Genomic DNA, 27432 nt, shown 5'->3' on the forward strand with positions numbered 1-27432 from the left:
GAAATTTTAGATAGTTATTGTGTTGTCGCATAATTTGAAGTTGGCCCCTATTTTAAATTTAATGCCCCCGATTTTTTTATTTTTTTGTTAGTTTGCAATGTTATGAATATTTAAGTTACTGGTGATGTTTTGGATGTTTTTGGATCAAAATATGTGTAAATCGTATTCTTTTGGGCCAACAAACATGGCCGGAGTGTAGTGGCCGAATTTTTGAAACAGGGGAAGAGGAATGAAAAATATGAAGGAAAATTAATATTTTATCCTGAAAAAAATAATTGATTTCAATAAAATAGACGGCGAGGCACATTTTTTAATTAAAAGTGAACTGTAATATACCAAATACTAGTTTAGGAAGTGTAGTATCTCAAGTGGTCGGTTACTTAAACTGCATGTGCACATCGTGCTTTTAACTCCTAAACTTATATGGAAATAATCAAAAACACTTTTTTTGAAGTTTTAATATAATGAAAATATTTTTTTAAAATACATTTGTAATGGTACTTATTATTTCATTTTTATTGAATAAAGTTAAAGTTATTTTTTGTTTCATTTAATTTAACATACCGAAACTTGTTAAGCAACATATTATATATACGACTAAAATTGATAACAATTTCTAAATATTAAAGTTACTTTAACTGATTTCGTTCCTAAAGTTATATTTCATTTTTTTAAAAAAAATGAAATATTGTTATTTTTCAAAAAATTATTGAAATAGTTTTTTTCTACAAAACATTTTAAAAATTTGTAATTTTAATAAAATAAAATCTGCCCCGAGATATTTTGTAAAAAAAACCCAATTTTAAATATTTTTATAAGAATCATGTTAATTTTTGTAAAAAGAATATTAAATGTATTCTAATAAATACCAAAATTAAATTATGGAATTATTTAGACATGATGTTTCTCCGCTCAATAATTCTTGCTTACGATATTTTGTAAAACCCAAAATTTTCTATTAATCTTATCTATAATAATTAAAAAAAATGAACTCTGCGATACAGATTGAATAGGTGGCCGAGAGGGCTTAACAATTTATTTTATTAATTTTTAATGTAAACGAAGAACATTAATATATTTAGAATCAAATTTCGATTTACAAGAATAATAATCACACTAATAAAATAATAGCAATGTACCACCTCATGAATTATGGGGACTGTTCCATCCCCCCACGTTTCACTTGTCATCCTATATAGTCACTAGACAGTAGGCAGCAATCCGGTGGCCACGTGTCAAATGGTCCCCACCCGAACCTCAAACTTCACGTCCACCTAGGCTCGGACAACCGTTTGAACACCCAACCTAACCAAACAACAACATACATTTACATACACCAAACATAAACAAAACAAACACTCCATCCCTCTCCCGACACTTCTTCATCAAGAATCACCATTAACACCCACTTCAAGCTTTCACAACAATACACACACATTTCTGTATCTGTACACCCCCCCCCAATCACTGTATCTATTTTCAAGAAAATGGGAACAAGGGTGTTTTTCCGACACACATTCTTAGTTTCCATTTTATTACAACAAGCTTTACTTACACTTGCAATGTTAAACCCGATTGATTTCCTAGCACTCCAATCGATTCGCAAGTCATTACAAGACATGCCCGGTTCACACTTCTTTGCTTCATGGGACTTCACTGCTGACCCATGCAACTTCGCCGGAGTTTATTGCTCCGACGATCGAGTCATCGCGCTAAATCTCGGTGATCCACGAGCCGGTTCGCCCGGTTTATTTGGCCATCTTGATCCTTCCATTGGTAAACTCACTTCTCTTGCTGAATTCACTTTGGTTCCGGGTCGGGTCATGGGTATTTTACCACCCACTATCTCTCAGTTGCAGAATCTCCGGTTTATTGCTCTCAGCCGGAATTTTATCTCTGGAGAAATTCCGGCGGGTTTGGGGGAGGTTCGTGGGTTAAGAACTTTGGATTTGAGTTATAATCAGCTCACCGGAAATATTCCTTGGTCAATTGGAAGCTTGCCGGCGTTGACTAATGTCATTCTAAGCCATAATAAGCTAACCGGTTCTCTCCCCCGGTTCGGTTCTTCTTCTCTGACCCGGCTTGACTTGAAGCACAACGATTTATCCGGGCCGATTATGCAAGATTTTCTCCCCCCATCGGTTCAATACTTATCTCTGTCATGGAACCGGTTCAGCGGTCCAGTGGACCGGGTTTTATCACGGATGAGCCGGTTGAACTATTTAGACCTTAGTCTAAACCGGTTCACAGGTAACATTCCAGGTATTTTGTTCACATTCCCTTTATCAAACCTTCAACTCCAACGAAACTTTTTTACAGGACCGGTTCAACCGGTTGATCAGGTGCGGATCGGTACAGTGGACTTGAGTTTCAACAGGTTTTCGGGTCAAATATCGCCTTTATTCTCATGGGTTCAGACACTGTACTTGAATAATAACCGGTTCATGGGTGAAGTACCGAGTACATTTGTGGACCGGTTGTTGGATGCAAGTATACAAATATTGTATCTGCAACATAATTATTTAACCGGGATATCTTTGAACCCAATGGTGGAGATACCGGTTCAAAGCTCATTGTGTTTGCAGTATAATTGTATGGTGCCTCCTGTTACGTTGCCGTGTCCGTTGAAAGCTGGGAATCAGAAGACTAGGCCTACTGGACAGTGCATTGAGTGGAAAGGGTAGTTTCGTCATTTCAATTTATGGTTGGGTATTATTTTTTGGTTTATTTATTAATTTTTTGGGGGAAATGTAAGTTAAATGTGGATAATATATATTTTATCTATAAATGTAAAATTGAACTCTTGACGTATCGAATATGTTCAGTTGATTTGTTTTTTCTTGTTAATTTATTTAGGCATTTTTCCTTGTAGTATTATTTTATGATTGAGCATTGAGATTTGGGTTTGTGTAGGTAAAAAGTTAATTTTTGATTAATTAAATGGGATGAAAAGTGGGGTATGCTTTTTATGTTTTCGATGCGAAGGAAGATGAGGGGAGAATCATTAGTTTATGAGGTTGGAGGGGGATTATAAGTATATAAACTGCATGTTGTGTGTAATGATTTGCTCTAATCCGTGCGCCGTAAAAAGTAGAATTAACTTGCACGAGATGACCAAATCCTTATGGTTAATCAATTAGTCCCCCACAAAACAATAGAATTGTTACCCCCCCAGAAAGTTTCTTTATGGGCAAATCCAAATTAGAGCCACCCTAGCATTTCTTTTCATAATTTCTCTATAGCATTTCTATAATCAAATTAAACGAATCAAGATCCTTGGAAAATTATGAATAAAAATTATTATTTGATCCTATTGGCAAAAATTTTGCATTTTACCTTCTTAACAATTTTAAGCCTCCGTTACGCTGATTAAGCTTTAGGCTATATTGCTGATTAAGCTTTAGGCTATATTTGTGATTGTTGTTAAAAACTGATGTACTATTAAAAAAAGTGTTTTTGTATTTTTTTGATATTTATATATTTTGATGAAAAAACTAAAAATAATAATACTTTTGTTAAGATTTGATGATGAAATTAGCTTTTTCTAAAATATTGGACATTTTTTTTCTCGAGCAGCAGTTGTTAAGTTAAAAATATTTTTCCGAAAAATAGCTTTTGAATTTTATCAAACAATTTTTTAACAGTTTTTGAATTTTATTAAACAATTTTTTAACTGTTTTTCAACGCTGTTGTTTCTGTTAACAATGGCAATACCAAAATTTTAAATTTTGCAATCCTGCGTTTCACAAAGTTTTAATTTGAAATAAAAAAAATATCACTGGGTTTATCATTTTCTTAAACAACAAATTTATAAGATATATAACTCTAAATAATTTTTTTTAAAGCAAATAAATTAGAATTTTGATTTTTTTTAATATCATATTCATCCTCCTCACAAAACCCCCATTTCTGATTATCACAGGGTTTATCACTCCATCCAAATTCCAATCATCTACACATTGTCATCACTATCACTCATACCATAACAATCAAGAAAACATTTCATTAAGCTTGCATATAAAATACATACATACACGAACATATTTACACAATGAAGAGAGTTTGGAAAATCTCAGAAACAGCCCACTCAGAGCTTCCACTTCTTAAACCCAAACCCAAAACCCTCTTTTCTATAACCCCTTTTATAATCACCCACAATACTTTTACTAAAACCCCAATTAACAGGTTATTTTTTGCTGATCATTATTGTTCTCAGCCTAATATTAACTCTAATCCATTCCCAAAAATTACTGGGTTGTTTGAAAATAGGGGTTGTAATGTTGATATTCAAGAACTTGTTCATGAGGTCTCCCTGTTGCGAGACGAGTTGATTCGGGTTAGCAAATATGGTCGAAATGTGATCTTTAGGGTGCTGGATGAAAAGGGTAGTTCTTTGTTTAGAGATTATGGTAATGGGGATGCATTTGTTGAGCTGGTTAAGCAGTTGGAGCGTTGGCCTCGTTGCGCACTTCAAGTAACTTCTTTTTCTTTGTTTTGCGATTATGATATTGAATTTGATGTGTTTGTTGTGTTCTTAATGTTTAATTTTAATTGTGATGTTGAGTAGTATTGGATGACTTGTCAAGTTGAGTTTGAGTAATTGGCGGTATTAGTGATGTTATTGAATTTTGAATTGGACCATTAAAGCTTTGATGCTTGTTGAGTTTGTTTTCATTATAGTTAAGTTACTTAGGCTGGACGGAGAAAGTAGTAGTATATCCGATTGGAGTCTTTATCTACTATTATGACTTATTTCTTTTAAAAAGATATACGGGTACTTAAGCCGCTAATAGGAGCTAGGGAGTAGGGACATCAAATGTATCTTTAGTTGACAGTAGTGATGTACTTTTTAGGGGGTAGGGTCATCGAAAATAAACATTTTATGTATTTTTAGTGATGGATTTTATACTAATTCAGGTTTGTAAATGGAGAAGGAAACAAGCAAATGATGACTTGCGGTTCTCGATGACATCGGAAGAGTATGCCAAATCTATTAGAATAGCTGGTAGATTAAGAGATATTGATCTTGCAATTGAGCTATTTACTGAAGCAGCAAACAAAAGAATCAAGACAGCTACAACCTACAATGCACTCATGGGGGCTTACATGTATAACAAGTATACAGATACTTGTCAGTTGCTTTTTCGGGAATTCAAGATGGACCAGTCTTGTAGGCCGACAGTTGTAACATACAATATTCTTCTTTCTGTCTTTGGTCAGTTGACGTTAATAGATCAAATGGAGACTACGTTACAGGAGATGAAGAATTTAAACATTTTGCCCAATCTGACTACATATAATATGATTCTCAGTGGGTATGTCACAGCATGGATGTGGGAAAGCATGGAGGAAACATATGTTGTAATGGAGGCAAGTGGCATAAAGCCTGATGTTAACACCCATATGCTGATGCTTCGAGGATATGCGTATTCAGGTGATTTAAAAAAGATGGAAGAATTTTTTGAGCTGGTTTATGACCATGTTATTGAACATAAGGAATTTACACTCATAAGGGCTATGATATGTGCGTACTGTAAGAGCACTAGCAGAAATAGAGTAAAAAGGGTTGAGGAATTACTTGGGCTTATTCCGAAGAATGACTATCAGCCTTGGTTGAATGCGATTTTGATTAAGTTATATGCCCAAGAGAATATTATGGATGTGATGGAAAGCTATATAGAGGAGGCTTTTAAGCGTAGCACCTCCATCACAACAGCAGATGTAATGCGTTCGATACTTGCCAGCTATTTCCGAGCCAATGCTGTGGATAAGCTTGCAAACTTTGTGAAGCGTGCAGAATATGCTGGGTGGAAAATCTGCCGCTCCGTGTACCACAGTAAAATGGTCATGTATTCATCACATAAGCGTCTTTCTGAAATGGAGAGTGTTCTTGATGAGATGGAAAACTTCAATATACAACCCACGGGAAAAACATTTTCTATATTGTACAAAGCCTATTTAGAATGTGGACAAAAACGTAAACTTGACCAGGTTTTAGGAGTTATGTGCACGCGTGGGTTTGGGACTCCAAGCAATACAATGAAATTGTAGTGTTTTTTCGATTGATGGTTACATTGAATGAGAATGCAGCCTAAAGATGCAGCAAATGATTGCCGATGGTTCATTGCATGTGTAAGATCAATTTCATCTATTTCATAGCTACTTTTCTCTCCTTTGTCATTCTTTAGTTTCATCTTGTCAATTGTGCATCTCTTGTCAGCACTCACCCGTGCCATACTTATTTTCCCCTGTCATAATTGCTAAAGCAAGCAGCCATTGTTGATATAGCGCTCTAGGCCGTTGATAAGTAGTGTTAGGGCGTGATGACGGTAAAGCATCTGTATCATTGCTGGACCTTGTGTAGAACCAGTAGGTAGGGGCTAATAAATTTATATATACCCTGTTTTCGGTTATGATCTATCAAAGATTTTAGGGGGAAAAAATTATTGGCTTAATTAAGGTTCACATTTTACTACTTATAGCTTCTCTACAAAAAAAACTTGCATATGGGAAATATCTAGGTTTAGAACTAATTTTATAGTAATAAATATATATTTAACCTGTTTTTATCTTGTATTCGATATCATATATTAAGAAAAATTTGTTTATAGGATAGAAACTGGTTCAAACTTTGCCAAACGTTCATGTCTCCCTCCCTTAATTATTAAAATATATTAGTAATTAGTAATAAATTTTGGTATTTTCTTATTTTTTTTCATCCTGGTAAATCCTAGGTCTTCCCCGGATCATTATGGCAATACAACATCAAAATGTGTATATATTGAAAAATTACACATATGTACATCTCCTGTTATGACTATTAAAACCAAGTAATTTTTATATAAGTGTCATAACTTACAAGTGTTAGCACTCAAGCTAACATAAAATTCTTATGTTTGTTACACATCATAAATATAAAGTCATAACTAGACAAATGATAAAATGGTCTTTTGCTTGTAGCCAAGTAGATATCCCTCTTTTCATCTATTGAAACAGGAGGATATGAGGAACATCACCTTACTTAAGGGATGTGGGTGATTATTTAAATATTTGCAATTGAATATTTAAAAAAATATAGACATTAGAATTTAATTAGTCTTTATAATAACAAAGTAAACTAGAATATCTCAAAACAATAAGCGTAATCCTTTTATTCGTGCCCCTTGTGGTCACATCAGGACCACAATTCGAAGAGGTGATTTAACATCATAATTTTCTCCATTTGCCTCATCACCCAGCAAAACAAGAGAGTTTGTATCGAAGAGGCATATGGTGAAATAAAAACTAAACCAGATCTAATTGGCACATACGTGGGTTTCAAGGTGACCAACAATGTCACGGGACTATGTAAGACAAGACAATACCATAGGAGCATCTCCGATGCATCATACTATTTTGGTGTGATTTCTACACCAAAATGGTGTAAAAACTAAACTATTTTCATATTCAACTCCAACCCACATATACTAAAATTTTCACCATACTTGTCCTATATAAAATATTTTATTATTAAAGTACAAAAGTAATAAAGTTCGTAGGGTACAAATGGAATAATTTTGTTTTAGGTAAGGAGTACAAGGGTAATATTGGAATAAACAAAAATTCTAAAAATTTGGTGCAATACCAAATTTGGTGTAATTTTTGGTGCAGCACCAGATTTTTGTAAAATTTAGAATTGGGCTGGAGTGGAATTTTACACCAAAATGGTGTAAAAATACACATATATAGTTGGGTTGGAGATGGTCTAACCTTGGTTATCCATGGAGACTAAGATGTTAAAAGGCCACCTATGTCAATACAACATCAATATGTATGCATTAAAAATTAGATACAAGTCCATCTTATTTTAGTGAGTAATATTACACCAAGTAATTTAAATTTTAATGTCACAACTCATAAGTGTTAGCACTAAAGCTAACATAGAATTCATATATTCACTACACGTCACACATTTAAGTTATAATATCTACCGGAGAAATAATGAATCTCTTGGGTTGTAGCCTGTAGATACATCATCTTCTTAACTCTTGAAACTTGAGGTAAGAAACTTGAGGACGCAAGGAAATCGAGACTTTATAGTATATACCTTTAGTTAAGGGATAATTGTGATTATTTTCATCATAAATGAAAGTTATCATATCTTTTGAGTATGTGAAATTACGAATAACAACATAAAATTGACCATGTGTAAAAACTGAATGTGGCAAGTACAATCCAGCCTTTTGGAAAGATTGTCCCTAAGATTTTTTTATTATCACAACATAACATATTTGAGGTAACATTTGTAAAAAAACTTGTAAGTCCTCGGGAAAACATTTCATTCGAGAAATAAAATGTTCTGTCCCAATGCAACTTCCACAAATAACTTCGCATTCAACATAATGTTTCAATATTTGATTATCATCATTCTTTGTGCATTGCATAAACCAATTTTTTAGGTAAAGTTTCTCATTAACATAACACCACCTTCTTTTAACTTCAGTTCATAATGAGGCACCCTGGTATATTATTAAAAAAATCAAATATTCAGTTGGAAAGTTTATTTTCAATTCAGCCTATATCCCTCCAAATTCTTGAGCCTTCTCCAATGTAATATCATTATTCGGTTGGGAAAGCTATGCTCTTAAACGTACAAATTTTAGATAAAGATCCGATGCAACATCGCAATAAGCATTTTTGTGAAATGGGGTTTTAACATCCGGTGTGCTACAGAAATTGATGTTAATATCCCTTCTCAGTTCTGTAATATATAAGAATCCAATTCTATTGAGAATATGATACATAGCATATATCCCAAATTCTTGAGAATTCTAATGTCCAAAATATTTGAGTGAACGGGCCATTTATACACCAACAAATTGAACTGTTACCTATCTTATTTCAGTGATTATCGAGTAGATTCCGGGTGATCCCATATCATATTTTAATATGGTCAAGGCTAAAGTTAAAAAAACGTGTTTTATGTTAACAGGGAACTTAAACCAAAAAAATTGGTTTATGCAATGACAAACGAATGATAATATCCAAATGTTTGAAACATCGTGTTGAATGTTAAGTTATTTGCTGTAGTTATATTGGTACATGCAGGGCGGACCCAGGCTATGACCAAGGGTGGTCTTGCCCCCCCCCCTAGATTTAGATTTCTAGTGTCCCTGGATTCATATATATATGAAACAACACATACTTCACTTTTGGCAGCCTTGATTTAGGTGTTAAAGTAGCAAGTAAATTTGCAGCTTGGTTATTGTCTCTGTATACATCCCCTATCTATTTACTCATTTCTTGGTTAAAATCTATCTTAAATTATATAAGTTAACAAGAAATTTTTATTGCCCCCCCCCGTTATGCCATCCTGCGTCCGCCCCTGGGTACATTATATTTAATTCCTCGAATGTAATGTTGTCCCGGTGATACAAAACTCCCTTTCAAGTTTTTTCGTGAAATGTTACTTAAAATATGTTATGATATGACAATTGACAAATCTTAGGGACAATCTTTTCAAAAGGCTTAATTGTACTTGCCGGATTTATTTTTAAACTCATGGCCAGTTTTATGTTGCTATTAATAAAATTACATCTTCTGAAGGTTTGAAAATTTTCATTGATGATGAAATTGGTGGTAGCCCTGTAAAACTAAAATTGTAATGCATAAAATGGTTGTGAATTGTGATAAATGTGCATGAAATAAAATTATGAAATCTTGATTGTTTTTATTCGCATACAAATGATTGTAGCCCCTGCACCAACATGATGTGTATTTTTTTTCTATGAGACTATAACCTTTACGTATCTTGCCTGCATAGAGAGTGAATAGCATGGTATAATTTGTGCATTCTTATATGTATTCTGAGTATACAAGTATAATGCTATATGTCTAATCTACCATTTCTCTTAGGATTATTCCATCTAGCATTTTTCTTAGGATAAAATTGATCATGAGTAAGCTATATTACTCTTGAAAAAATCAAAGTTATTTCTTGCGACACACATATCCAATCTACCATTTCTTTTATGATATTTGGATTCACTATTTTGTCCATTTTTTGACGGTCGAACTATACCTTCTTTTCTTATCTCTCACTGTTTACATAGGTATAGGTAGCATGTACTACTTACTGAAAATGGTCTTTTGCCCTTCTAACCTTTAATAGTTAGAAATCAGGCCTATTTCTTTTCTTTTCTTTTTTTCTTTTTTTTTTTGCCAAGTTCTTTTTCTATTTCATAAGTGACATTACTATTCACTTTCTACTTCATAGACATGCTTATTATCATGGTTCACAAGTATATGTGTTTGTATCTTGTATTCTATAATAGCTGCAACTTAGGAACATCACATACTATGCCCTCTTCTTGACTCGGAACTATATCACAGCTTCTATGTTTGTATAACGAGTCCATTTAATATATGTAGCCAATCTAGTTGCACATAAATTATTAAAATAAAATACTAACTTATACGACCATTAAACCAAGAGAGTAAGGAGTAACAACAAAGTTTGCAAGCAGGAGAGTGGTTTTGGGTAATTATATTGTTAACTTCTCACGGTACCTGTTTAGTAGTATTTTCTTACTACCCTGTAATAAACTCAAGTGACACACCACAATACAAGACACGGATCTTCTTATGGTTCCTTTCGAATTTACATAAACGGGTCTCATCCTCTCACTAAGGTATAAACTGATTTTTTAAAAACTTTTATATGAACTCCCCTAGTTTCTTTCACATCCACTTTTATAGTAATGGTTAATGATTATATTAAAAAACAAAATAGAAGGTGGGGGAAGAACAATCAGTCCTGTTGAAATTCAACCCTGGCAATGTTTGAGCCAAAAGGGTTTTAATTCTAAGTTGATTGGAAAACATGTTTGTCGGAATTGAGGAAGTAAGAAATTTTGGAATCATATGTTGCAAATTGCAATATAACGAAAATACTACAAGTTTGATTTCATTCCCACCATATTACATTCCTTTCAGCCCGAACGAGCATAAGGGTCTTAAAACTGTCGTATGAGGTAAAATAAATTTACTTTCGTGAATCTTGGTTTTTCTGATGTAATATTACTATATCGATGCAGTCGTAATATCTATGATGGACGTGAACCAATTCAAAACTCTTGGATGTCAAGAACACAATAGGAAGTGCTGTAATCATGAGGGTGTGTGTATTGCACATCTATCAGTTCACACTCCGCAACAACATCACAACTATGTAAAGAGAGATTTTTCTATACACCTGATTCGTACTAAAATCAAAATTTAAAGATGATGATGCATTTGCATGTTCTATGAGCACTAAGCCTTGAAGGAACACAAATTGTTTGCAGATCATTATTGGCACTTGGCACTAGATAAGTTCTCATAAGGATTCCTACCTTGCTTTGGTTGTCACTTGTTAGTATATTCACTGGTTAGAAAAGAGAATGCCTGATTTTTGGTGCAGGATGAGGAATTATTTTTTGGTGCAGCATGCGGAACTATAGTGATGCATAGTGCGACAGGCAGGTGCAAAGCCAAGGCACACATACAATCTGTTTGCGCTACATGCAGGTATAAATTCAGAGCACATGAATAATTTGTTTGGTACAAAGTGATCTTGCTTTTCTGTTTCATGACTAATTGCTGTAAGCCTGTTATATTTTATCAGGTTTATATATGATTTAAAAATAGTTTCGGCTGCTTGAAAGTTGAAATGATTTGTTTAGGAATTGCAGATTAGCTCGGCGATTCAAGTACTATAAATTTTTTCAAGCTTTTTATTGGTACTCTTGAATCTTTATCCTCGAAGCCAAAGAAATATTTTGACCATTGCTTAAGCAATTTTGTAGCTCAACTCGGTGTTCGGACTCCTGAATATTATTCCTTCTGGTTTCTCAATGACAGTTTATTGGTTGGGTATTATCTACCTGCAAGTAAGAATTAAGAAAAACAACTCTTTTATTCCGATTTGTGGGTATGTTTCCGAACTCAGATCCTTATAAACAATTTCATTATGTACATGATGAACATTTCTTTCGAAATATTTCGCCGATCCACTATATTGTGTATGGCATGTTCTAATTAGTTGGTTGCATATTATCCGTCTCTGTACATTCATACATACGGCGGGCTAAAATAATTACTGTATCGTTCTACCTGTATTCGGGAGAAAAACCGTTTTCAGTACCTACATTTGGTATGCAGTTTGGAACCTCTGGTATACTATTTACTTACTAATTGTTTAAATTTTACTAGTGTCTCGGCTACAAAGAATAGATTGAAGAAACAAGAGAAGAAGTGTGCCTAATAAAAATACCAGATCATGTGAGGAGGAACATGGGGGGGGATGTAAACAAAAGGAGTGAGAAAAATGTGAAATTACTGAATCTAGTTATACGACAATAATGAAGTGAGATTCCTTGTACAAAAACAATTCCATCTCTTGAGGTTGTTCCTGCAATGGGTAGTGTGTTTGGTTGGTGCTGTATCTAACATCATCAACATCATTTGATTTTTCTCACTTGTCAAAATTTAATAACAAGACAAATGACAATCCATCAGTCACTTCAGATGTACCAAACTTTTACATCTCTAAATAAACAACACGCTTTTCATTTTCAGCAATAACATTGCCCCTTTTCAGACTTGACCTCTTGCTTTTATTTGTTTCTTCCAATCTACCCTCTCTGTAAATTTTACAGGGTTAATGTACATGTGCTTTATTTGATCTTAATTTCGGTAAAAACTGTGCACAGCCATAACTATGTAGGGTATACACTTGTGAACTTCCTAGTAACATCTTGAACAGGGGTTGTCAAGAGATTGTTAAAATTTAGGTGGGCAGGGTAATCTTGGTTATCTATCTGTTCAAGTTGGTGTTGGTGGATATGTTCAGACAACTTTTTCAAATGGTTAAAATACTTATATAATTACATAAAGTATATATGATGAATACTTTTTTTAGTCTAAGTATTATTTGTAATTTAATTTAGTAGGTAATTTTCAAGGTTGCTAAATGTTGGAGTAAAATATTGACATATTGACATATAATCTAGTTTAAATAAAATACTAATATAAGTGATGATTTGGTAAGGGTTCGTAATTATTTAGGTAATTCTTATCGGAAATATTCTAATATAATTAACGAAAATAGTTACGAATTATTTTAAATTATGATTCCATCCAACGTGAACTATAACTTAAGTTTTAAAAAAAGGACGGTGGAGTGTTTTTCTTCAAAGTTAGATGGCGGAGTTTAAAATAGTAAGAGTATAGAAATATAAACATAGTTTATGTACATTCAGAATGTGAACCTACAAAGGTCATCGAAAGCAATACGCTAACTTACAAAACTAGCAAGATCTGTTAATCACAATTTAGACTAACTAATAATAAAGCAAGCGGTTGCAAATATGGATGCAACACATTGCTTTTATAATAATAATACTGCAGGTAAAAAGAAAAAAGATGGTGAAGAAAGTCAAATCAAACAAATGGTTTGAATTTCTTGTCTAAGCCTTTTTAGCAGTTTGTTTCTTCTTCTTGGTACTGTTCTTAAAATGCATTGGACATTTGTCTACCTTTGCTCCATTTTAAATAGAAAGAAAAAGGCAGAGAACAACTTATAAATAATTTAACCTGACCGGAGAGTTCGACTCGTGACATGTACCTGTGTACTTAATTAATAAAAAAACTTATAAATAATTTTGTTTTTAAATTAATAATTTCTTGAATTAGTTTCTTTAAAGAATCAAAATGCTTTTTGTCCCACTTTGAAAAATTCACAATTTTATTATCTTTTTTCTCTCTTCTACCAAGTTAGCTAATTTTTTCATGGTCAAGAAGTAGTCTTGGTATTTGTATTAAGTGAGAAGCTAAATAAATTGAAGAAATAAGTAGGAAGAAGCAACACTACAAACTTCCTTTTGATTGTTTGTTTGTGAGGAAAGATCCAAGAAATAAAAGAGGAGTTTGTAGGGTTTGTTGATGAGTGGTCCCTTTGAATACTTCCAACAACCCCTAGCACTAGTAGTTGAGTTCCCTCCTATCAAAATAAATCTCATTCTTGTGATTTGCCATTATCCCAAACACTAATTCAACACATCCATTTTAACAAGCAATCAAACATTTGACAAAGACTTGAGCAAAACCCCATTATCAGCAGATTTCTACAATCCTTTGTTTTGGACATTAGATGGTAGTGCAACAAATTATCAATTTTATATTAATTGTATTTTGTTTTGTTTTGTTGTATTCTAATTTGAGCTAATTAACAATTTCTAAATTTAAGTTGAACATGAATTTTCTTTGGAGTCTTGGTCAAAGGTGGATATTTAAATTTACTTCTAGATGCATTTTCTTGATAACACATAATTTTATTATTCACTTGATCTTATTAGGGAAGTCTAGGTCTTTTATTTATATAATATGTAAAAGTCAATTGAAATATTTTGTAAAAGGGAATTTAAAATTGAAGACCAGAAGGAAGGGAAAGTCTGTTTGGCTTAATGCAGTGAATCAGAGAGCTGTAATCCCTGATGGGATACATAATGAACTCTGAATAAAATTATAAAATAAATCAAGTAGTAGTCAGAAATGAATCTTAAGTTGCTCTACAATTGACATGAAATCCAAAGTATCTATACACAATTGGACAAAACATACTGTCTGATTTGCAACTAATTTTACAAACAAAAGAACTTTACTTTAAAGTGAGTTTTGTTTACAAAGTTGTATAGTCATTTTCTATTAACTTTATTAAGAGCATTGATCAGTCTAAAACAGAACCATAAGATTACAAGAGTGGTTTGTGGAATTATAGTATATTATACAAATTTACATTACATACATGAACATTTTCTTCCCACATACTAATCTGAAATAACTATAGATAATTATAGCCATAAACTTAAGCAACTGATCTTTATGTTATGTAAAGGCTAAAAGTAAGACATGCTAACAGTTAGGATTAACAAAGTTCTTGATCTTCTCCATGAGGCTGTAAAAATGGTCATTATTTGGCAAGAAATAGAAACCAATTGTTGCATCCTTCAAGTATAGAAGTTCTACCTCTTGCCCCTCTTTCTGAAGGCCATCAACATAAGCCAATTGCCAATCTTGAATCAGATCCAAACCCGCAACACAAACTAGACTTTTCGGAAAATTTGACAAGCCTTTGATGGATTTAGACCTCGGACCAAATATATTACAAGCTGGATGATCTCTATCTTCCCCTTCTGGTAAATAAGCTCTCCAATACCAATCCCTATCTTGAATTGTCACAAAGTACTTCCCATCCAATCTCGTTTCCGATTCCTTTCGTTCTTGTCCTCCGAGAAATGGATGAAGAAGTATGTTCCCCAGTACTTCAACACCTGATTCTGCAGCTCTTACAGCAACATGGTGAGCTATATTACCCCCTGAGCTATCTCCGGCCAAAAAGACATGAACTTTAGAATCTTTTCCACTTTTAAGCCAAGTTCTTGAATGTACCCATTTAAGAGCTGCCCATCCATCATCATAAGCACAAGGGTATCGATGTTCAGGCGATCGCCTATAATCTACTGATACCACAACAGCATTACAAACACCAACAAGACGTCGACAAAATGTATCATAAATCGCACTATTAACCGAAGAATGAGCGAAGCTTCCTCCATGGTAGAAAATTATGACAGGCACAATTTCACTAGTACTCAAGGGCTTTTCGAGCTCTACAATGCCGTACTGAGGAGCTTCATTGTCAGGGGCTGATCGATAAACACGGGTGAGAAGATTAGTGGCACGATCCACAACATCAAAAGAGTAAACACCGTTAACAGGAATTGTGTTGGGAGGGACTTTGCGTTCGAGATATTCAGCTAAATCTCGATTGAATGTGCCATCAGGACGGCGAAGCATGTTGTAAGATACTTTAAAATTTGATATTAGGATCCATGTGTGTAATGGAACAACTCTCTGCAATGTAATGAAAATGGATTGTTAACTACAATTCCTCACATACATGTATATTGATAGTAATAAAAAACATAATTCCAAAAATGAAAACAATCAAGGGCTATGAGCTCAAATATAAAAACACACATAGAAGATATGTTCTACATATTTCCTAATAAAATATAAAGATATATAATTACTCTACCTCAAAATTTAACATAGTAGCATGCTTTATTTTCTTGGAATCATAGTTGTTTTAGCTATAGAAGATTATAAAGAAAGAAAACACACAGTGATCCGGCAAACCATGCTAATATGGTATGATGTTAAGAAAGAATGAAAAGTAAAAGTATAGAAAAGAGAGAAAGAAAGAAGATATACCTTAGCTTCACTGAGATTAACTTGATTATCACCAGCCATATGATGTAAGTAGGGAAGATATGACAGCAGGTTGATGAAAAGAAAGAAATAAAGAGTGAAGGTCTGAGCGGAGAGTAGGGTATGTTGGGAGGTTGAGGAGAGAAAAGACAGGGTTCTGAACAGAGGGGAGAGAGAGAGAGAGAGATTTGTCTTGTAGTTGGAGGGGGGGGGGGTGAGGGGTGTGGAGGATGAATGAATATATATATATATATACAGAGAGGGGTTGGGAATTGGGGCGCAAATACAGAGGGGAAAGGAGAAGAAAGGACAAGTGGAGATTAAAGGAGAGACAAGTGGAGTCAAACGTATACTAACTAAACTACTTGTGAGTTCTACGGGAATGGTGGTGCAACGGGGGGAATGAATACACACACAATCCCCACTTCACGCCCTCTCCTTATCAAACCCCCTTCCTCTTAGACCGTATGCTAAAACAAAGTACATGCCATTATTTTAGTTTAATTACAATACATGATGTTATCTTCTTCGAAAAAATATATATATCATCATTTTCATTCTTAATTGATTTTAACTAAAGTTTTCATTTTCTCGTTAATTCTCTCTCCTCAGTTTCTTTTTTCACAAAAATTAATTTTTTTTATCTTTCCCTGATTTTTCCTCTCAATTTTTTACTTCCATAATTAGTTTTTGTAGGATTAGTTTTCATGAATATTATTTATTAAAATACTTATCAAATTATTTTATTTCTACATGATATGTCTGTCTATTAATTTACCCAATTAACTTGAGATAATGTTATACTAACTTTATATTATTGATATCCCGCTTAGGGCTGTAATTCGAGCCGAGTTCGAGTTTTTTACAATCGAGCTCGAGCTTTTTTTTATCGAGTCGAGTCGAGCCTGAAAATAATCGAGCCTGAATTGTGTATTCGAGCTCGGCTCGGGTAATACACGCGCCGAGTTCTAGCAGTTCGCGAGTTTTCGAACTTAACGAGTTTTTCAACGAGTTTTCGAGTTTAACGAGTTTTCGAGTTTATCGAGTTTTTTCACATATTTTCGAGTTATCGAGTCCTTATCGAGTTTATCGAGTTTTTAACATGTTTTCGAGTTATCGGGTTCTTATCGAGTTATTCGAGTTTTATTTTTACCTTCGTAAAAATATTTTTTTTTGAAATTTTGACTTATAATTTAAAAACATTAGTTTCACTATTAATAACAATAAATAAATGTTCAAAATAACATACATGTGTTATGAGGTAAATCTAACAACATATTCAAATACATGTATAAACTAGAAAACAAATAAAAACACCTTTGTTGGTATAATTTTTCAAATCATCTATGTTATTAATTTTGTTTAACTCTATCTTCATATTTCTTAAAAATGTACTTATTTTTTTATATTGTATATTGTATATCTTATATATATGATAAATAAAGTAAAATGATAATTTTATTATTGTCGAGACTCGGGGGAGAAAAGTAATTTTTATCTTTTTTAAAACAAAAGTACGCAATAGGCATTAAATCATTAATAATAACAATTATAAAAATAATAATTTTAATTAATAGCAATACATCATAATAAAACTTTTTTTGGTGTAATTTATATCATAGTTGTATAATATACCTATTAACTTATCACTAAATTGTAAATTTAGATCTAATTAGTTGACATCTCAATTAGAATTTAGACAACTATCAAAAATATGAATCGAATTTATAATAAAATATCAATATAGTAGTAATACATTATTACTATAAAGGACCGTTAGATTTTGAAATAAATGATAACTTTTGAATCTAAAATAAAGGAATATTCTATAGATTCATGATTTAAACAAAAAAATAGAAACCGTATATTGAATAGATTATTTGATGTAAAATTCGTAACTGTCATTTTTATTTTAAAATAAAATCAAACGAAACTCGATAACAATTTTACTTACTTCAACTCCAACTTGATTCTTTTTTGTTTTACTCTTTCAAATTAATAACTTCTTATTTTTCTATAAAATATTAATAATTGATGCAATAGAAATCTAATTCAGTTCAAAACAAAATTAGTTTTGACTTATTATTTTATGAGTTTATGTTTTTATCTCTTCTGGTTTTGTGGAATTTAATTATGTGGTGGATGATATAATATTCTAATTTGCTTAGTGACATTGTTACTTTTTACAATCATAGTACAATACTACATTATATTTCAGGATTTATGTATCACTATTACAATGTTAAGTGTTAAGTTTGCTAATCAAATAGGGTAGAATCGTAACGAGGCTATGGAAGACTTGATTAGTATATTAAGGTTGACCAAAAAAACACCCTTGGGTAGAAAAAAGAACAATATATAGGAAGGCATCTGAACTTTGAAGCAACCGATTGAAAAAAAATAATGCAAACATTTTCAAACAAATAAAAGTATGGAAGGGGTCCCCTCAAATATACAAAAAGTGACAAAGGACTACCAATATCAAAATATATATACATCTCCAGAAAAAATTATCAATCATATAAATAACAAATATAGAAAGACATATAAGTCATATTAATAATATAAGTAAAATAAAATATCATTAATCATGTAAATAACAAATAAAAATAGCATCAAGTTATATTAATGGAAAAAAAATATAGAAAAACATAAGTAATATTAATAACATAAGTAATAATATATATAAAAAATAAAAATATTAATTAAATATAAAAAATTAACCGAGTTCGAGTTTATCGAGTCGAGCTCGAGTCGAGTTCAAAAAAACTCGGCTCGGCTCGAGTTTTTAATCGAGCCTAAAATCTTGTTCAAGCTCGAGCTCGATAACGAGTTCGAGTCGAGTCGAGCCGAGTTAATCGAGTCGAGTTCGAGTCGAGCTCAAAAAAGCTCGGCTCGAATTACAACCCTAATCTCGCTAAATCTTTTCTACTTATTTATATTATTAGTTCTATCTCATTCTTATTTTTTTATTAATTCTCTTTGATTTGCATTTCTCACTTACTATCCTCTATTAATTTTCTCTCCTTATTTTTTATTTCTTACCGATTCGGAATAGTACACAATATACATGAATTAATTTTAAATTTTCTTAATTATTAAAAAAATTATATTAACTACATAAGTAACTATAATTAAAATTTGCAAAATGACAATATTAAAATGACATGTATATTATTATTAATTTAATTATATATTATAAGTATATGATTTTGTTTTCATAAATATTACAATAAATTTATTATCAAACTAATAGCATGATACTTCTAAGTACGTACTTACATAATATATGTGAGTACAAAATTTTTTTAATGTACACTATATTCATAATATAAAGATAATTAAATGAGACATATATAATAATTAATTTAATTATATATTGTAAGTATGTGACTTTGTTTTGATAAATATTTGGAACAATTCATTATTTAACTAAGAGTTTGATGCTCATATAAATTAGGCGAGTACAAAAATATTTTTAGTGTGAATATATTTTGTACTCATGTAACTCCTACTTCACATAACTCCTGCTAAGTATATGCGAAGATATTTTTCCACTTAAATTAACATATTACTTTAAAACAAAACAAATGCTAAATAACCAGGTATCATCCCGAGAATTAATTTTGTTATTATTGTTAGATATATTTGTGATATCATATCTAATCTGATTTGTTTAGTTTCAGAACTTACTATCAGAACTTAACTGAAAATCAGAACTTAATGAAGACAGGAAGTTATCTGAACTTAAGCCATCAAGACTTACATCAAAATTTAAGTGCGGATACACTTCAGGGATGAAAAGCGGTTGATTTACAGGAGCGGATCTGGATTAAACAAAAGAGGATATGCTTAGAGAGTTGTACAGCTAAAGGACTACAGTAGATAATCTCTGATTGATGTATTTTAGGAAACAGAAGAACATATCATATCAATTAGAAGTTATATTATAACCGTGTAGTATGTAAACACAGATTAGGGTTTACACTATATGTGTTATCATTCACGAGAATATTATTCATTGTAACCCTAGCAGCTCTTAGTGATATCATACATCACTGAGAGAGTAGATTAAACCTACTATAACAGAGTTTGATATATTGAATAAACTTGTTTTCTGTTACATACTTGTGTTTTATAATCGAATTAATTGTAGATACTATATTCAACCCCCTTCTATAGTATCATGAGGCCTAACAAGTGGTATCAGAGCCAATCTGTTAAGCTTACAAACAGTTAAGATCCAAACAAACAATCAATCATATCTAATCAATCAAAAACACAAGACCCTCAAGAACCTGCAAAGGTTCAACCCATTTAAAACAACAGTAGATATGAAACCATCAGGGTTCCTATGCTCAGGGTGTCTGAGTACCCTGTATGGAATGTGAAGATGGCCATGTTTTTGGAAGCTACAGATCCAGAATATTTAGATAGAATTTATGATGGTCCACACAAGCCCACAAAGCTTTATGTTGCATTTGGGAATGAGCCACAAAAGATGATTCCCAAAGAAAAGAGAGAACTCGCCACTGAAGACATCTCTTCACTAGGCAAGGATGTAAAAGTAAGACACTTGCTTCATAGTGCACTTGACAATGTCATGTCAAATAGGGTGATTGGATGCAAGACTGCAAAAGAAATCCGGGATGCATTGGAAGTGAGATGTCAAGGAACCAATACCATCAAAAAGAACAGGAAGACAATACTCACACAGGAGTATGAGCACTTTGACTCAAAATCTGATGAGTCACTAACTGATACATATGACACATTCACAAAGCTATTGAATGATCTGTCACTAGTGGATAAGGAATATGATCCAGAAGATTCAAATCTGAAATTCCTACTAGCTCTTCCTGAAAAGTGGGATTTGAAAGCTACTACAATAAGAGACAACTATGAACTTGCTGATATGTCTCTTGATGAAATCTATGGGATGCTCAAGACTCATGAACTTGAGATGGAGCAAAGAAAGAAGAGACATGGAGAGAAGTCTAAGACAGATGCTTTAAAGACTGAAGAAAAGCCAATTGTCTCTAGGAAGGCAAAAGGAAAGGCTCTCATCATACAGTCTGATTCAGAGTCATCAGATTCTGATGATGATGATTCAGAACCTGAAAATTTATCTGAAGTGGATGTTGATGCAGAGATGATGCAACTGTGTTCTATTTTGGTGAAGGGTATCACAAAGATAGCCTACAAGAAATTCATAAAGGATAAGAAGTTTTCCAGGATAAGTGGAAGTTCTGACAAGAAAGGGTTCAGAAAGACTGAAGACATAGGAGGAAAGTCTGACAGAGGGGACAACTCAAATGTCAAATGCTACAATTATGGTGAAAGAGGTCACATCTCCCCTGATTGCAAGAAAGGAAAAGGTGATAAAGGCCAGGCACTTATCACAAAGAAAAAAAATTGGGCAGACACTTTAGAATCTGAAGAAGAGGTGAACTATGCCTTAATGGCATATGCAGATAGCAGTTCTGATGCTGCTGAACTATAGGTACCTCTATCAACTCTTGCTTTTGATACAGAAGATATTACTGAGTTGAGATTATTTCTAAAAAACATTTATATTAGATATAGAGATCAGACTTTAGAGAATGAAAGATTAAAATCTGAAAATCTAAAGTACAAAAACAGACATAGCTATCTTGAAGAAGAGTTAGTCAAGATGAACACTATTCAGACAGAGAGAGATTATGATGTGTATGTTAAGAATGAATTGCTTAAATAGAATGATTATCTAAAAACTGAATTAGAAAAAGAAAGAGAAATCATCAGGACTTGGACTAACTCAGGCAGAACAACTCAGAATATTCTAAGTAGTGGCAACTGGAAAGAGGGGTTAGGTTAGAAAGATGGTAAAAGTGAGAAAGGGACTTTGCCAATTAAGCCAATTGCTATCAAACAGACTGAAAAACCAAAGGTAAATCCTGTTAAATTTGTTGCAAAAACTGTTGTGTCTGATTCTGAAAAGATGAAAGACTCTAAAACATAAGTCAAAGAAAAGTCAACTTATGACAAATTAAAACAGGATAAACCAACTTTGGTAAACATTGGCTTAATGACAAAGAAGCAGCTTAAGTATAAGCTGAAAGAGATTAAAAATGTGAACAGGGTAAAGGAAGCTAGGAAAAATAGGAATGGAAATGAAGGTGTGAATAAAAGTAATAATTATATGCATGTTCCTAATACTCCTAGAAAGAAATGCTATAATTGTGGAAACTCTAACCATCTTGCTTCTTTTTGCAGGAAAAATAAAGATATAAACTCTTTACATCCTAGATCAGGAGTTAAGAGTCGGTCTGTTTTTCTAAACCACAAAATCCTTATTTTCATTGTGGTAGTTTATGGCATTCTATTTATACTTGTAAGGAATATCATAGTTTGTACTATGATTATTATGAAATAAAACCTTCTTTAAAGAAAATTAGTGTAATTCCTTCTAATGTAAATTCTGATACAAAGTCTGATATAAAGTCTGATAAAAAACATTTTAGCATAAACTCTGAAACTAAATCCGCTGCAAATGTTAACAAACTTAACAAGGCCAAAGGATCCAAGCAAGTCTGGGTCCTTAAAACTAATCAATAGTGGTCTTTGTGATTGCAGGGCAACATGAAAAATATCCTGATTCTGGACAGTGGATGTTCAGGATATATGACTGGAAATAAAGCCTTGCTATTAGACTTTGTGGAGAAACTTGGCCCAGGAGTTTCTTATGGAGATGGCAACATGGGAAAGACTCTGGGATATGGCAATATCAATCTTGGGAATGTCATAATTGAAACAGTAGCTCTTGTCTCGGGATTTAAACACAATCTGCTAAATATGAGTCAAATCTGTGACAGAGGTTATCATGTGGATTTCTTTGAAGAACACTGTGAAGTTGTAAGTAATTCTACAGGCAAAGTGGTTCTGAAAGGTTGCAGATACGGTAATATATATGAAGCCGGACTTTCAACAAATTCTGATGGTTCTGCAATCTGTATGTTAAGCAGAGCATCAATTGAAGAAAGCTGGAATTGGCACAAGAGACTCTCTCATTTAAATTTCAACAACATAAATGAGCTAGTAAAGAAAGATCTTGTGAGAGGACTGCCAAAATCAATATTTGCTCCTGATGGTCTTTGTGACTCATGTCAAAAGGCAAAATAAAAAAAAATCTTCATTTAAGAGCAAAACTGAATTCTCAATTCTTGAGCCTTATCACTTACTGCATGTTGATCTATTTGCTCCAGTCAATGTCATGTCTATTGCAAAGAAAAAATATGCTATGTTTATAGTGGATGAGTTCACAAGATACACTTGGGTGTATTACTTGCACAAGAAGAATGAAACTGCATCTACTCTAACTGATCATGTCAGACAGCTGGATAAGTTAGTCAAAGATTCTGTTAAAATAATAAGAAGTGATAATGGCACTGAGTTCAAGAATTCAATCATGGAAGAGTTCTGCAAAGAGCATGGAATAAAACAGGAATATTCTGCACCTGGAACTCCACAGCAGAATGGAGTTGTAGAAAGAAAGAACATGACTCTTATTGAAGTTGCACAAACTATGCTTGATGAAGCAAAGCTACCAACCTATTTTCGGGCTGAAGCTGTGCAGACTGCTTGTTTTACACAGAATGCTACACTCATAAACAAGCATGGAAAACACCATATGAGATGGTGAAGAAAAAGAAGCCAAATCTGAAATAATTTCATGTATTTGGATGCAAGTGTTTTGTTCTTAAGACTCACCCTGAACAGCTGCCAAAATTTGATCTAAAAGCTGATGAAGGAATTTTTGTTGGATATCCACTTTCCACAAAAGCCTTCAGAGTCTACAATTTAAGAATAAGGGTTGTCATGGAATCTATCAATGTATCTTTTGATGATAAAAAGATTACTAGACTTGAAGATTTCAATGATCATGATCAACTGAGATTTGAAAATGAAGATGTAACTTCTGATGACCTAAATTCTGATCCTGTAAGTTCTGACGGCTTAAATTCTGAAGTCATTGAAACTGTGGTAACTGCTCCAAAGGAAAATGCACCTGTTCCGGGGGAGCAAGCTGATGATCATACCACATCTCAAGACTCTCAAGAAGCATCAGAACCAGTCACTGGTTCTTCAAGTTCTGATTCATCAAGTCCTGATGAGCCAAATTCTGATAATTCTGGAAACTCTAATTCTTCAATTCCTGAAGGATCCAACTCAAATTATGGAATCTCAGAGAGCATAACTTCAGGGGGAGCATCAGAAAATGTTGATGGGGACAACAAGGATCATGGGGGAGGATCCAGTTCTAGAGATCAACTTCTATCTGCAAGGAAGTGGACTAAATCACACACACCTGCCTTAATAATTGGAGATCCTGAAGTAGGTGTGAGAACTAGAACAGCAACAATAAATAAATGTCTCTATCATTTCTTTCTATCTCAGACTGAACCAAAGAAAGTGAAAGAAGCTCTTCAAGATGCTGATTGGGTGCAAGCAATGCAGGAAGAGTTAAATGAATTTGAAAGAAATAAAGTCTGGACCCTAGTACCAAGACCAAAAGACAGATCAATTGTTGGTAAAAAATGGGTGTTCAGAAATAAACTAACAGTGATGGAATAATTACAAGAAATAAAGCAAGGCTGGTTGCTAAAGGTTACTCTCAACAAGAGGGTATTGACTATAATGAAACATTTACTCCAGTTGCTAGATTGGAAGCCATAAGAATCTTTTTGACTTATGTTGCTCACAAAAAGTTTAAAGTCTTTCAAATGGATGTGAAAAGTGCTTTTCTCAATGGAGAATTGGAAGAAGAGGTATATGTTGAACAACCTCCAGGCTTTGTAGATCCAAAATTTCCAAATCATGTCTACAGGCTTGACAAAGCACTTTATGGCCTTAAACAAGCTTCTTGAGCATGGTATGAGACTCTGGCTCAATTCCTTCTGGAAAGTAGATTTTACAGAGGCACAATTGAGAAGACTTTATTCTACCTCAACCATGGAAAGGACTTACTTTTCGTACAGATATATGTTGATGATATCATCTTTGGCTCTAAAAATACAAAACTTTGTGAAAGATTTTCCAAGTTAATGCAGTCAAGATATCAAGTGAGTATGATGGGAGAGTTGAGTTATTTTCTGGGACTTCAAGTCAAACAAACTGAAGAAGGTACTTTTATCAATCAATCCAAGTACACCAGAAATCTACTCAAGAAATTTGGAATGCAAGACAGTTCTACTGCACCAACTTCCATGGCCATTGCCACCAAGTTAGATAAAGATACTGGAGCATCAGTAGATATTACTAACTACAGAGGTATGATTGGCTCTTTACTCTATTTAACTTTAATTAGACCATATATCATGTATGCTACCTGTCTTTGTGCAAGATTTCAGGCTGATTCAGTGAATTTGGTAAAAGCTGCATGGACTGAAGTTGTATTCAGCTGTGCATATAAACTCTCATTGCATTTGTACTTAAATATTTTTGACATTATCAAATCTATAAACTTGTATATTTTTATAATTTACAAGTTGGGGGATATTGTTAGATATATTTGTGATGTCATGTCTAATCTGATTTGTTTAGTTTCAGAACTTACTATCAGAACTTAACTGGAAATCAGAACTTACTGAAGACAGGAAGTTATCATAACTTAAGCCATCAAGACTTACATCAGAACTTAAGTGCGGATACACTTCAGGGATGAAAAGCGGTTGATTTACAGGAGAGGATCTGGATTAAACAAAAGAAGATATGCTTGGAGAGTTGTACAGCTAAAGGACTACAATAGATAATCTCTAATTGATGTATTTTAGGAAACAGAATATATCATATCAATTAGGAGATATCTTGTAATTGTGTAGTATATAAACACAGATTAGGGTTTACACTATATGTGTTATCATTCACGAGAATATTATTCATTGTAACCCTAGCAGCTCTTAGTGATATCATACATCACTGAGAGAGTAGATTAAACCTACTGTAAAAGAGTTTGATATATTGAATAAACTTGTTTTCTGTTACATACTTGTATTTTATAATCAAATTGATTGTAGATACTATATTCAACCCCCTTCTATAGTATCATTGAGGCCTAGCAATTACATAAAAGGCACCGTTCACTGTATTTAGCGAAAAAACACCGTTCACCATGTAATTTTATCAAGGACACATATATAGGAGATTCGTATATGCTTTTTCAAAAATCAACAAATAACACTTATTTTCAGAATGCATATTCACTTTTTGAAAATGCGTATTCACCTGAATTAAAAATAAATTTATAATTTAAAATTAATATACACATAACTGACATGCGTATTCAGCGGGTAGCGTTTTTAAGTATTTTGAACAGTTAGACCAAAAAATAAACACCAGTTATTATATATTTTTCTTTAGTTATCATGCATGAAAATAAAATGTTATTTATTTTTGGAATCCAATATCACATGCAAAGTTTATCTTGGCTTTCATTTTTTTGCTGAGATTTTTATCAACCCATGTGTTGTGTCGAACCAGGATTTGACCACTGTCAAGTCACTTTCATCGGCTATTTGAAATTTCCTATCCAGTGATAGTTATTTGTTTGGTCGTTCATACATTGATGTAGTTAGCTGTTGATGCTGTAGTTTCACTTAGTGGTTGATAACTCACTTTACTTAATTAGAATTGTTGACGGAGGAATTTGGTAGCAACAAAATTCGAGGTTTGTAGCCGGAAACGAGATCTATGACGGTGGTTATTTGTCGGAAAGCATGAACAGTGTTCATCGGGAAACGTGAACAGTGTTTGGTGGTGGTGATTATTGGTGGATGAGATTGCTTAGGGTTAGTGGTTGCTCCTTTGCGCTCTCGCTTCTGACCCCTTGCAATTTACCTACGTATACCTATTTATAGGGAATTAAGCCAACGTAGTTCTTGGGGAACAAGAAACCTAATGGGCTTAGATCTCTTGTCTCGAGGTCCAGTAGGAAACCTACTGGAATTCGTCTTCTACTAGCTTTAGGAATTTCCGCCGATGAGGCCCAACCACAAAGGCCCAAGGCTCGTCCGCGGCTTCGAGACTTCACGTATAAGGCATCTCCCTGGCCAAGGATAACCCTCTGCTACCAGCTATTTCTCTAATCTGTGGTTGAGGTATAGC

General features: G+C 33.2%; 3 protein-coding genes across 7 annotated transcripts; 2 read left to right on the forward strand and 1 right to left on the reverse strand.

Moving 5' to 3' along the window:
* The first annotated feature begins 1359 nt into the window (after positions 1-1359).
* LOC141683020 (uncharacterized) lies at positions 1360-2862 on the forward strand. Its single transcript, XM_074487714.1, has one exon. It carries the CDS (start codon positions 1488-1490, stop codon positions 2682-2684), a length of 1197 nt encoding a protein of 398 aa, XP_074343815.1. The 5' UTR covers positions 1360-1487; the 3' UTR covers positions 2685-2862.
* Positions 2863-3931: 1069 nt separating this feature from the next.
* Positions 3932-12153, forward strand: LOC141683062 (pentatricopeptide repeat-containing protein At2g30780-like). 5 transcript variants are annotated; one of them, XR_012560091.1, is made up of 4 exons: positions 3932-4474; positions 4918-6132; positions 11076-11547; positions 11645-12153. XR_012560091.1 is itself a non-coding variant. In XM_074487758.1 (2 exons), the coding sequence occupies exons 1-2, from the start codon at positions 4052-4054 to the stop codon at positions 6049-6051; spliced, it is 1557 nt and encodes a 518-aa protein (XP_074343859.1). In that variant the 5' UTR covers positions 3932-4051; the 3' UTR covers positions 6052-6162. The 5 variants fall into 5 exon arrangements, 1 of the variants encoding a protein (XP_074343859.1); XR_012560093.1 differs by having other exon boundaries at positions 11703-12153; XR_012560092.1 differs by having other exon boundaries at positions 11712-12153.
* A 2564-nt stretch (positions 12154-14717) lies between these two features.
* LOC141686820 (gibberellin receptor GID1B-like) lies at positions 14718-16727 on the reverse strand. Its single transcript, XM_074491901.1, has 2 exons — positions 16294-16727; positions 14718-15933 (listed from the first exon to the last, which is right to left on the reverse strand). Exons 1-2 carry the CDS (start codon positions 16330-16332, stop codon positions 14932-14934), a joined length of 1041 nt encoding a protein of 346 aa, XP_074348002.1. The 5' UTR covers positions 16333-16727; the 3' UTR covers positions 14718-14931.
* Positions 16728-27432: the final 10705 nt, after the last annotated feature.

Source organism: Apium graveolens, chromosome 9, assembly GCF_009905375.1.
Source record: "Apium graveolens cultivar Ventura chromosome 9, ASM990537v1, whole genome shotgun sequence".
NCBI classification, from domain to species: domain Eukaryota; kingdom Viridiplantae; phylum Streptophyta; class Magnoliopsida; order Apiales; family Apiaceae; genus Apium; species Apium graveolens.

Bases quoted from the DNA above. Each gene is read 5' to 3' on its own strand.
- LOC141683020 (XM_074487714.1), top strand. From the start codon at position 1,488: ATGGGAACAAGGGTGTTTTTCCGACACACATTCTTAGTTTCCATTTTA.
- LOC141683062 (XM_074487758.1), top strand. From the start codon at position 4,052: ATGAAGAGAGTTTGGAAAATCTCAGAAACAGCCCACTCAGAGCTTCCA. The intron at 4,475-4,917 runs GTAACTTCTTTT...ATACTAATTCAG, and splicing joins GGCCTCGTTGCGCACTTCAA to GTTTGTAAATGGAGAAGGAA.
- LOC141686820 (XM_074491901.1), bottom strand. From the start codon at position 16,332: ATGGCTGGTGATAATCAAGTTAATCTCAGTGAAGCTAAG. The intron at 15,934-16,293 runs GTATATCTTCTT...ATTACATTGCAG, and splicing joins TTAATCTCAGTGAAGCTAAG to AGAGTTGTTCCATTACACAC.